The sequence below is a fragment of the Odocoileus virginianus genome, chromosome 6 (genome assembly GCF_023699985.2).
Source record: "Odocoileus virginianus isolate 20LAN1187 ecotype Illinois chromosome 6, Ovbor_1.2, whole genome shotgun sequence".
NCBI lineage: Eukaryota > Metazoa > Chordata > Mammalia > Artiodactyla > Cervidae > Odocoileus > Odocoileus virginianus.
Window position 1 is genome coordinate 26227365 of NC_069679.1, and position 12689 is coordinate 26240053.

The 12689-nt window shown below is 37.0% G+C and overlaps 2 protein-coding genes across 3 annotated transcripts in view; both read right to left on the bottom strand.

The window, feature by feature from the left end:
* The window catches only part of INO80 (INO80 complex ATPase subunit), a 123579-nt gene that overhangs the window by 24413 nt on the left and 86477 nt on the right, over positions 1 to 12689 (bottom strand). For both annotated transcript variants that reach the window (XM_020877552.2, XM_020877551.2), the window contains exons 27-28: positions 12431 to 12558; positions 3600 to 3694 (exon numbers count right to left, since the gene is read on the bottom strand). In XM_020877552.2, the coding sequence (XP_020733211.1) occupies positions 3600 to 3694; positions 12431 to 12558 (223 nt within the window). The remainder of the gene's footprint in view (positions 1 to 3599; positions 3695 to 12430; positions 12559 to 12689) is intronic.
* On the bottom strand, positions 360 to 846 carry LOC139035605 (prefoldin subunit 4). Its single transcript, XM_070469032.1, has one exon. The coding sequence runs from the start codon at positions 823 to 825 to the stop codon at positions 421 to 423; it is 405 nt and encodes a 134-aa protein (XP_070325133.1). The 5' UTR covers positions 826 to 846; the 3' UTR covers positions 360 to 420.

Sequence of the window (12689 nt, forward strand, 5' to 3'; positions counted from 1 at the left end):
CTATCACCAAGAAGGAAAAAATCCACACTACGCTCTTACTTTTTCTCATATTTTCCAGTCACCCACGTAATCAGGTAATGGTGGTGGGGGGCTGGGGGTCCACTTGGGAAATGTCATGGGATAGGAGGAAGGGAAGCAAAAGGCAAAGGCACCCCAGAGCAAAGCCCTTGTGAATGGCTTAGTCTAGGATCATGTACTGGTCACATGGTCTAAATGTTGCCCAGTCAGGACATCCTGGCCAACAGTCTTTAGTCTCAGTTAGACTCTTTCCTGGAAGGACCCCTCATAAATCAATCTTGTATGAAGGGAATGTAAATGGCTTTTTATAGGAGTTTTCCATTTCATTTGAAGAAGGGAAATTATCATTTTAAACAATATTCCAAGTTTATTAAACAAATTAAAAAAAATTTTATAAAATGTTTAACTTTCATCAGCTTCAAGGTTTATGTTACTCCCAAATTTTGCATATAACTGAACTTTCAAATCTGCTAACACCCGCTGAATTGATTCCACTCTGGATTCTAAGGCGTCAATTTCTTCTTGCAAATTTTTCTTGGCTTCTTCTAACATTTCTTGTGTTTCTTCTTGAGAATGACTAATGAAAACATCGCCGATCTGATAAGGTACCATTAAGCAGTCGTCATCTGCAAGCATGATGTCCTCACAGGCATCTTCTAAGTTCTGTAGTTGTTTCTTTTTTACTTCTATTTCTTCCTTCAGCTCTGTGATTCTACTTGTATTCCGTGCAAATTTGTTTATCTTTTGTTGATCTTCAAAAGTGACATTGACATCTTCTGCAGCCGCCTTCTTCATGGTGGCCGCCATCTTATAGGAGTTCTTGTTTATTCTGGCTGACTTTTGAGCCACAGGGCTTTCCAGTTGAAAACTACAATTTTTTCTTTTGATGTCTTTTCATTAATAACAATGAAAATATTTGGCAAGGATGCTTTCTTGTTTTCAAAAACACCTGTCTTTTCTCTATATTGGGTTAGCCTTTCAAATTTATAAGTTGAGAACTTTTATAAGTTGAGATCCCATTTGGAGGGATCTGTCTGACAGGCTTCTGATCAGCATAGATACAGTTCAGATTCTATACATGAGAGAGAGATTATTTCCTAGCCATAACCCTAATTTTAATTCGTCTAGCTCATCATGTAAGAAGGGAAGAAGACTTAAGTCTGTTTTTTTCATTTTGCCTATTAGATGCAGGTGTTAAAATGATTGTTACTCACGTTGAGTCTAAGTAAAACTCATTGCTCCCCAAGTAATTCTTAGTTGCAGAACTTGGACACTCAAGTAAGGTTTTCCAGGAAAGTTTAAAAAACAAGGTATTTACTAAGTAGATCTAGTATAATTTAATGGTGAAAATACCCTTCTTTTAAAGCTAAGCTACTGGGACTGCCCAAGTAATCACAAGTAAGAGATTTTAGAAGTAGTAAAATAGATACATCTACTGATTTTTTCCCCCCATGTAATCCCCAGTTTTGGGAATTGGATCAGCTAGAAGAAAAGTTGTAGCTCTACAACTCAGAAGCCCAGGTCAACACATTACAGCTCTGATTGGTTATCGACATCAGCAGAATCTCCTATAAAGTAATATGAAAATATGTACAGTCTTAAACACTCATATCCCTTCACTCAGTAATCTCTCTTGTTTGAATCCATACTAAAAAATAATCTAAAATGATGACAAATCTTTATAAACAAAGATATTCAACATTTTTAACAACAGAAAGATGGTATATCCAATATAACAGAATATTGGTCATTAAAAATAATGACTATAATGACTTTTTTGATGATATATGAAGATCTTTATGAAATACTGTTAAGTGGAAGAAATGAGGACACACAATTATCTGTACAATGTGGTATCAACAACAACATGTAAATATAATTACACACACATATCAAAGACTAGAGGGATAAACCAAAATGTTAACAGTGATGAGACTGTAGGTGATTTTTACTTTATCAAATAATCTCAAATTTTCCTCAATAGGGATTTTATATAATACAAAATGGCCACAACTGTTACTTGAAAAAAAAATAACTTTTCTATAAAGGAGATTCTCAAATGTACAGTATCAAACATATTAGTGGGTGGGGGGGACCACAAACAGTGGTAGGTGAAAGACCGATTACTTAATGACTTTTCTTCTAACACATACGCCTGGAGAGAACATAGGCACTCAAGGGAAAACAGTCTATAAGATCTCACATTTAAGATTCTCATCAGGTGGAGTTCTGAATGTTGGACTGGATAAGGACATAGTGAAATGTGTTTCATTTGATTTCAAAATCAAGAAAAGATAAAGATCAGCTGGTAAATTTTCTCTGGGGTGAGGGGAGGTACAAGACAATATGCAGTGCTAGGAAGCACTACTATGCTTATACATGTCTCACTTAAATGATCAATTGACAAACTGGCCAAAAGCTTCTGCTAGGTAATAAACTAAAAGAGGTCCAAAGAAGTTCTTCCCCTCCACTGTTGGTCAAACAGGCACCTGAATTCAGAAGCAGTTTCAACTCAGGAGTTATTGGTCTGAGTATGCACTGTAAACTAAAACACTAGGACGCACCTCTTTACCCATGCTGTATTACCAAGGACTGTGCAATAGCAAAATTCTCAGAGGGCATGCATGCTATGTTGAATTACAGATTTGTTCTATGTTGAAATAAAACATGCTTTAAAACTGAAATAAATTAAAAAATTATAATCTAAATACAAGTGGCTATGTCCTTAATTTTCTTACCAAGAATTCAAAAGATGAATAGTAACAGACTACACAATTAAAGGCCAAAACTTCAGAATTGTTCTGACTTACAGAACATTAAGACCTAGTCTATTCCTTAGTTCTCATGGAAAATTAAAGGTTGAGTTCAAGAGACCTGTCACTAGTACAGCCTGGCTTTCTCCTTGGAGAGAGCAGTAACTAGACCCTGCTTATTACAACGAGAACCTGCACTTAGGATAATTATGGCCCTGTAGGCCATCAGCATCCAGCAGGCAGTATTTGAAATTTCACAGGCTCATTATCGGGTAGGATAGGTACTGTAACTGAGAGCTGCCAGATGAACAGACTGCACACTATTGCAATTTGTCAGAGTGCACTGCACCACTACAATATTAGGGGCAAAGCAGGAAAAAAGAAGGTATTTTTCTTCAAGCTTACACAAAATGAAATAGGTAAGCAAAACAAAATGAAAACCAACTATAAGTCAATACCCAGAGATAGCCACTGTTAACATTTATGAATATAGCCTTGTGGACTTTTTTTTTTAACATACATATTATTCACATAAGAAGGATCCTGGTTCATTCTCAGAAATTATTTCTTTTATTGCCCAAAGAAACAGGCGCTGATTCAGTAAGAAAGAATATTTAGAATACTGAACTTACCAACTATTCATTTCCTCTCTCTCTCACAGCCACCCAGATCTGAACCATTATAAGCAGATTGAGCTACCTCTTAAAATGGCAGGAACTTTATCATGATTGCTTAACAATCTGAGATGTACTGGTATTTCTTTGAAAGTTACCATCTCAACTAGAGGAAAAATCAAATGACAATTTTTGTAATTTCTATTAACATTACCTGGTTTGAAAATCAGCAACCATGTCCCGTCTCTCTGAGATCTTAGATGAGCCATCAAGCCTCATGTAGGTATGCTTCCTGTAAACCATATATTCCTGTCAATCAGAGCAAAAAGATATAATAAGCTTGATGCAAATTACTGCATTCTAATTCTCACAAGGATCTACCCACCTTATCCATGGAGGGTAAGTCATTCTATCCAGAATGAAGACAAAGCAATCTCAAATGTATAGGAATTTGATTTGTAAATAAGCTTACTATCAGCGTGTAAAACCAGAGGGTACCCTGAAGATTACAATCACTCTCAATTTCAACTTAAGACTAATCTTATTCCTGCAGACTTTTGTAGATTTTGTGAAAACACAAACAAGCGAAACAAAATAAAATCTCCAAACCAAAATTGCTTTTCAGTCACCAACCAGATGCCTCTCATGGCTATGGAATATCTGGTTTTCTTTCAGGAAGGAGTACTCACCCCAATGGGTTTCTCTCCAGCAAATTCTTGCTGACCAAAGTCCTTGAATTTATAACCTAAGCTCCCTTCTCTCAGCACAGCATGCATTACTGTTAACGGAGACCTAAGCAACAAGGTAACTTCCCATGGCTGAGAATGTTCTTGGTGTCATCTGTAAGAATTACAACTTTTAAGAATGGAGAAGGTATTTCAAGAGATGTAATGGAGGGAATATATATTCATTCTTGGAAGCTGCAATTCTTCTTACAGATGATGTAATGATTTCCTCTTTCTTTATCCAATCATATGGATTGCATTTCAAAAAGTGCACTCATTGAGGGACTAGTATCAAAAGCTAATATAGCTGCTGATTTATAAGAAACACCATGAAACAGTTTCTTCAGTTCAAAAAATTTTTTTTCCTATTGAAAAAGACTAATCATTTCTACATTTGAGAGCTATATGTGCTAAATAACTTTCTGTGGTCAAATGCTCTTTTATTGTAATACTCTCATTATGCAGCTCTTATACCTGGCTGGGTATTTCAGTATGCAAGGTTGTTATAGTCTGGTATGGCTGGTGTAGTGTATGCAGCAGCACTCCTAGAGCAAGCTGATATGTATGTATGTATGTATGTATGTATGTATGTATCTTGTCTTCTTTTTTTCACTATTTGTTTCTGTCTCCAGGGGATTCTTTAAGGGCTTTGGTAACCAGGGGCAGAAAATATTCAGTCAAAGCAAGTTTCACATTTAGTGGTATAACCCTACAACGGGAATGGGTTAATGGCAAAAGAGTAGTAGGGGATGTTTGGATAAGGAAGAATTCAGAAAAGAAGATGAAAAATAACAGCATGACGATGGTCTTTAGAGGCTCACTATACCTGAGCCTCTAATCCATCAGATGTGGCCATCCAGAACAACAAAATATCTAGATTATAGAGAGAGAGCCCACAGATTTGAATTTTAACCCAAAAGTGGACTTCCTGCATAGGCACTCTTTTGCCTTTACACAGCAGTGATGAATGAATCTTCCTGGAGATCTTGCTATACACATCATTTCTATATCAAGGTCAGAACACCACCAGAAATATTAATCCTAGACCATAACCAAGCCAACACTGATTACAGACAGCTTGTTACTGAGGCAACGGAAGTGAATCTTTCCCATTTGCTGCTTTAAGCCTCTGCTCTCACCCAGGGGAATAGTGGCATTTCAGAAGGCTTAGCTGAGTCTAGATCCTATTTCAGTAAATAGCTTCAAAACAAGTACATGGACATGGAAACAGCAATTAAAAGCAGAATAGAGGAATAGCTATATTCTCACACTACAGAAAAACATCTAAAAGGCTGAGCTAAAAAAGCAACTCAATATTTCTTTCATTCACAAATTTTGGTTTGTGAGCTATAACCCCCCAAACTACCTAGTTTGTGAGCTAGGTTGCCCCAAAGCTACCTTAGACATCTCTCTCGAACTCTAGGCTGTTTGAAAAAGATACTTAATTTAATCAAATATTCATCTGGAAAGAAAAACCTTATTTTTTCCAATCGTAATTTCAAGAACTGCTCCATCCTTAGTCAAGTTCTCCTATAATTCTAAAAACATCTACTGATTTAATATAAAATTCAATTTTTTTAAATATAAAAAGATGCATTCTAACAACAAATAATTTGATAGTAGTCACAGAACTTTTGAAAATTTAAAAATCGATTTTTAAAAAATCCAGAGTATTGTAAAGCAATTATTTGCCCATTAAAAATCTATCCCCACTTAACAATCTCTATATCAAAAGGTTTTCTAAGATCCATCTTAAATGCCTTGCTTAATATATTCTCTTCAAAGCCAGTAGCTAAGAGTTGGTTAATTAGTAACTATTTTCTGAGTTTTGCAGTTAAATATCTTTTAAGGATGGCACAGGACTCCCATTCACCCCTCAATCCTCTGTAATTCACTCCCATGCCTGAGGACCACAGCTGGATGATTACCGCTTGCTGGAGGGCTTTACTGTGTTGGATAGGAACCAAGCCATGTGAGCAGTCCAGTACTAAGAACTTATGTGACAGAAAGGCCAACCACTACCCAGTTCTTCCTGACATTTGGCACTGTGGAGAAACCAAGGGCATTCTCTCACTCAAGTCTACTTGGGTTATTTAGGAAAGGCTAAAAAAATGACCCATCATAATTCAGTACTCTCCCCTAATTAAACAAATATGAACACCAGTATTCTCAAGTGGATCAATAACCACCAACCAAAGTAAGCTCTAGTTCTCCTTGAATTAATAAAATACAAATTATGGCTTTTATCATTTAGAAAGTCTTTAGACCTATATAGTTCTAGTAGATACTATTTTTAAAAATTACTGAAGAAGGCAAAGGGGTTATAGACAAGAGGTACTCCTGCCATCTGAGGACTGACTTTCAACCAGGATTAAAACTACTGGGTCCCACTCCAGGAATTCTGACTCTCTAGGTCTGAATTAGGGCCTAGACTGGTTTATTTTTTAAAAGTTCCAAAGATGCCTGCTGATGTAAAACATCCAAAAATATTATATCCAGAGCTGAGAACAACTACTACAGAGAGAAGGCAGGGCAGGGTCCCTTAGAATCATGCTATCTCAGCATGCCCCTCAGATGAGCAACACATGAAGTGTGTTAGAAATGCAGAACTGAGGGGCATACCCCATATATCCAATAAATCAGGATTTGCATTTAACAGGTGTGATTTGTAAATACATCCACACTGTTACAGAACATATCCTTATGCTATTTCTAAGGCACTGGAACACTTTTTTCAAGAAAAATCTTATATGGAACCCCTCTAATATAAAATAGATTAAAGAAAATTTATTATTCTAGTTAACAAAGAAGGGTATGGAGTCCAGGGCCCTACCTATTTAATGTCTACACTTTAAAAGTCTCTTTTCCTGTATCTAACCTTATCTGTTGGAAAACCACTTTCTTAGAATACAAATTGAGAGGACAGGTCTGTTCTGGAACACATTCCTAAGTCCTACTTTTAAGCAGGAGCATGTAAACAGAGGTTATCAGCAAAACTCAAAATAGTTTCAGAAATGCCTCTCAATCCTTTATAGTACACTAAATAAAAGCAAACATTCACACCAGCGATGTAATACAAAAGGTCTAGGTTCACCTTGAAGTAGTAGTGATAACGATGATGGTTTGCATTTACTGAACATTCACTAAATAACAATCACTATTCTGTGTATTTTACGTGGTGTTACTTATCCAGAAAGGCTGTTTCAGATAGGTGTTACTATTGTCAATCCCATATTTAACAGATGCTAAGTAAGATCTCTAAAGTGACACAGGCAGTGGGTACTGCGGCTAGAATGAGAATTCAAGCAGAGTGGATCCAGAGCTTTTAGCTTAATCCTTCCACCTGCTGCTTCCAGACAGAAGAGAAGCTCATCACCACTAAAGGAAAGGAGGGGGCGGGAGAAGCCTCATAATGCTCTGTGTAACTCTCATCCATCATCAACATAAAGAGTTAACTGGGAACTTGAAAAAATAAAGGCAAATGTTTACATTTCCCTACAACAAACCTTCCATTCTGAGACTTCTCTTTTATTTCAAAGTTGTCTCTGGTGTTCATTTTAACCCAATTTCACTGTCATAAAACAATGTGAAGGAAAGTTAGTATGATCCACAAACCTGCAGACCTAGTGTAACTTTATTTTTCCAGACATGCCCCCTCCCATCTTTGAGGTATATCACTAGCAAAAAGTGAGACATCTCTCAATGTCTACAGTTTCTCTCTTTTCCAAGCAAACTGCACCAAGTGAGTGGAATATGGCAGTTATCCTTCCTTTATCTAATACAAAGCCTTATGGAGCAAGACCTGATCACAAGGCACTGAAGGGCCCATCATAATCTGCTTTCACCCTACTTGTTATTCCCCTTTCTTCTATACCATATGCTCTAGTTACACTGAACTAACCCCCCCTTTCCCAATGCACACAATGTCATGTACCCTGCAACCTCCATGCCTTTTTACATGTGGCTTCCTTAGTCTGAAAATGCCCTTCTTCCTCATGGTTGAAATTCTATTTAAGTGTGGTTTTATGTCATTTTATGTGAAGCCTTCCTGAAGTGACCAAGTTAGAAATAAATGTATCCCTCCTGCTATCTTCAGCCCTGTTGATGCTTTATTTTTGGCATTAGTATCAGGATACACTTGACAGTTATTTGTGTGGTATACATATATATAAATTCTTCACTTGACACATCTCTTGAAGTCAAAGACCACATTTAACTGGTGTTTACCTCTGCCTGACACAACACCTCCCTCATAAAAAGAAATGGCATGAAAAAGAAATGAACTAAACAGAAAAAATACAGTGTGGCTGCAAACACAAATATCCTTCTATCATTTCTAAGACCTAATGAAAATGCTAGTTTACAGTGACCTCAATTTGCTTTTCATTCCATGGAGCAGTTACAAAATATTCAGTTTCCCTGTATGTTCAGAACCATAGCTCCCAAAGGTTATTTGGAGTTCTAAGAAAATCAGCCCATAAATGATAGAATGTCTGTTTGGGATGAATCCTTCCCCAGTGAGGTACTTGCTGACTAGGCAACTTATAAGACCCAGTGTCTCAAATATCATCATTAGCTATGGATTATCTGGATTTAATTCTGTGTTGTATTATTTTCATATATTGGTGCAGTGCAAGATTTGTCTGGGTTTCAGTACTTAACAATCACAACACATACAGCACCAGTTGGCTGACCCTTTCCAAGTACTCGTGTATTGAATAGAAAATATTGAGACTTATTTCCTTAAACTACAGACTCAGCTGCTTGATGCAATATGAATGAATCTCATAAGAGATGATGCAGAGATAACGTAAGTCATCTGTAGTGAGTTAAAGCTCTCTGCAAGTACTAAACTATGGGGAGTGAAGGGGAGTGTCGCAAATCAGGGCAAAATGGTGGTGGTGGGGAAATTTCTGACATCCAGCTGGACGCCACCATCCCAACTGGACAAGCACTATGCCTGTGTCCATGGTAGCCACATCAGCCAAGATGCTATATGTGACTTGGTAATATAAAATAAACTAATAACATAACATCTGGTGACCTGCCATACCTTCCTCTATTCATGTCCTTAACTTCTACCCATGACACACTACAAGTTCTTGGCCCTGGAAGTTACTTTCCTTTTTAAAATCCCTTATCCAGAAATACTATTTGGATACCATGGGAAAAGATAAAATATTTCTGTAAACAGAATTCTATTTGGAATATCTGATACATTTACTAGAAATTTAAATTAAAATCAGATTTTTGCCCAAGAGAAGGAGGGTATCAATCACTTTAGAAAATATTGAGCAAGTATAAAGTGCCTTGATCTAGTATTTTTCACAAAATGGAAACCTGGCCATATAAAAGTGTGTGAATTTTTACTATCTTTCGGTTCTTCTGAATCCCAGAAACACACATAGCCAGGGTTAAAGCACAGAACAAAAAACCCAAAAAGGCTGTTGGGTAAAAGAGATGCCAATGTACTCCACAGCTACACAGCAGAGCGTCAGCAGCCCATGTTAGCTCTAATTTCTGCTCTAGTAAGTTTTTCTTCCCTCTTTGATATACAAGATGCAAGATGTCCACGGAAAAAGACAATCCTGAAAACTTTTTTTTTACTCTAAAAAGCACAAACAACAAAACCACAACACCATGAGAATGAAGACTCAAGGCCAAGGTGAAGGTATTTTTTTCTTTTAACACTTGGACATGTTTTAAAGTGGAATATGGCTCTATAAAAGTTTACCGTGAAAGCTTCCATCATGAAAAGTGACTGAAAAACCCATAATACTCTGAAAAGAATGAAAAAATAAACCTAATCCTGTACTGTCCCAAGATCCACAACACATTTACACTTCTATGAATGATTAGACATGTATTAAACACTGTGGGCACTGTAATTCTATGCCCACAAAATAAATTTGGAGGACTAACCTCTTGAAATACAAAATGTGATTCATTTGAGTAAACAGTATTAAAACAAATGAACAGACTGAAAAAGAAAAAAGAAACTTTTAATGCTGAAGGAAAATAGTACAGTAGTAACAGGAATAGTATAGTGGTAAGGAAACTAGACAACAGTTCCACTTTAATTTTTCAGTACAAACAGCTGCAAAACTTGCTGGCTTCAGCATCCTAGATGCATGTTATACACATGGCTAAAGAATGTTAGCAGTTGTGAAATTCAGGCTTTGAATTGGCATTTCCCTAATTTCTAATTCCCCACAGAGTGATGCAACTACATTTAGAGAAGGTTCTCAAGCTGCCAGCATTTGCTAAGCTTACCCACAGAGTCCATCCCCTCTAAACATCCTGCTGGATCAGAGACAGAGGGACCCTGGTGAGTAGGGTTTAGAGCACTCATCCTGAACAAAACTCATCTTAATATACTTTGAATTACTTATCTTAGTAATAAGTAATATTTATGAATACCTAGAAATGTGCAATATACAGAATAAGGGACTAAAATGCAGGACTCTGTCAAACTTAACCTACCCACACTCACCTTCATCTATCACAGCTAGCTTATTTTTTGGTGGCACTCCCTTTTTCGTGGAATGTCCCTTTAAAGTGAACCAGCTTTTAAGAGTTTATAACATATTGATAAATAGTCTTGGGGAAACAAGATTACTGACTCCCTCACAAAATCCTTAGCATATTGCTTTTTTCTATAATTCTAATCAGTGAAACATTACTACTTCATCTATACTTTTCTGACTCTTCAGGAAAAGGCAAGAAAATTTTATCTTAAAAAAGTCCCACTGAAGGAAAGTTACTCATATTGTTTTGGCATCATTTAGTTTGAGCAGAATATTAAGGATTCAGGCACAGACTTTCAGAACAAATGTATGGATACCAAGGGGGAAAGGGAGGGGAGTGGGAGGAACTGGGAGACTGAGGTTGACACATATACACTATTGATACTATATACAAAATAGATAAGTCATGAGAAAATACTGTGCAGCACAGGGAACTCTACTTAAAGCACTGTGGTGACTTTACAGGGAAGGAAGTCCAGAAGGGAGGGGATATATGCACATGTGCGACTGATTCATTTTGTTGTATAGCAGAAACTATCACAGCATTGTAAAGTAACTATACTCCGATAAAAATTAATTAAAAAAAAAAATAGATGACCTACTCACAATACAAAGAAACTTTTGCTTGTTGACAGCATTCTAGAGGCTAAATACTTATTAAACATAAAACTCAGTGATTAAATTGACCTTGAATATCATTTGTTATGTCTCTTGCTAAAAGAAGTTGCCTGCTTATGTAAGAACCTGCCACCGAATTCAGATAAACTCACTGTAAGATTCAGTGAGCCAGCCTTGGCTTCTGAAGAACCTAAAATTCTTCCTATTGCTACCCTTCTTTCCTTCTGTATTGATAGAATCTGACTCTCTTATTTCTAGATAGGGATGATCATGGTCCAGTTTCTACTTATTTACTGTCAACTAGTCTCTGGAGTAGCAGGGTTAAAATTTAAAGCCTTAGATAGTTAAAACACATGAAAAAAACATGAGAATATTTATACACTACTGACATCCAGGTGCTTTAGTCTCTTGATGGATGATTTTCCAAATTTTTTGCACTAAAGACTTACTCTAGTGGTCTGTGATTATTATCCTCATTTTCACTCCTCTGTTTGTATGTCCATGACTTTCTCTCCCTCAAATAATGAGCCATTACCTCAGCAACAAGAAAGCAGAGCAAATGCCAACCCAGAGGTAACAAAAGAAACAAAACCTGTCCTGCAAAATAAGACAGAGCTGTATCTCTCACCATAATCCAATGGTTGCCAACTTTGGTTATATATTAGAAGCACCTGGGGAGCTTTTAAATATCCTGATGCCTAGGCTTTGTTCCCAACTTTTTATATAAGAATCTCTGAGGATGGGACCAGACATTCATATTTGTTAAAGCTCCCCCCAAAAACTGCAAAATGTCATCAGGTTGAGAACTACTACACTAATTCAGGTAGAACAGCTGCTCTCTAATAGAGAACTAATTCCAAATCTTGTTTTCCATACAGAATTTCAGAGGACTTTTCAAGAAATTCCTAGGCTCTGATCTATTTGAAAATTAGGGAATTTCTTCCATAGTAAAGGGAGGGAAGAGGGGATTCTATTTCCCTGCTATAAAGAAGGAGGAAGAAGTCCTTTACACACATTCATCTCTGCCAGGAGTTGCTTCCTCTGCCTTTACAGATGGTAAAAGCATGAAGACAAGTTTGGTGTTTCCATTAAGCAGTACTGACGTTAGCCATACACGTCTGATTCTTGCAAGTTAAATGCCAAAGTGTTCTAGTCCCCACAATTCTTTCTCCTACCTCCAGCAGGTCTATCATCCTGGTCATCTGGGAGTAGATAAGGACCCTATGTCCTTGAGACTTGAGCCGAGTCAGCAGGACATCAAGGGCATACAGTTTTCCACTGTCAGTGATGAGGCTCTCCTTGCCTAGGGAGAAGAAAAGGGGAAAGTGGAAAATTGTATTTAATTGAAGCAGCAAAATCACTCACTGCAAAGCTGTATGCAGCCAAAATTACTACAACCAGGATGCTTGTCCATCAGGAGAGCAGGAAAGTACT

Bases quoted from the DNA above. Each gene is read 5' to 3' on its own strand.
- LOC139035605 (XM_070469032.1), bottom strand. From the start codon at position 825: ATGGCGGCCACCATGAAGAAGGCGGCTGCAGAAGATGTCAATGTCACT.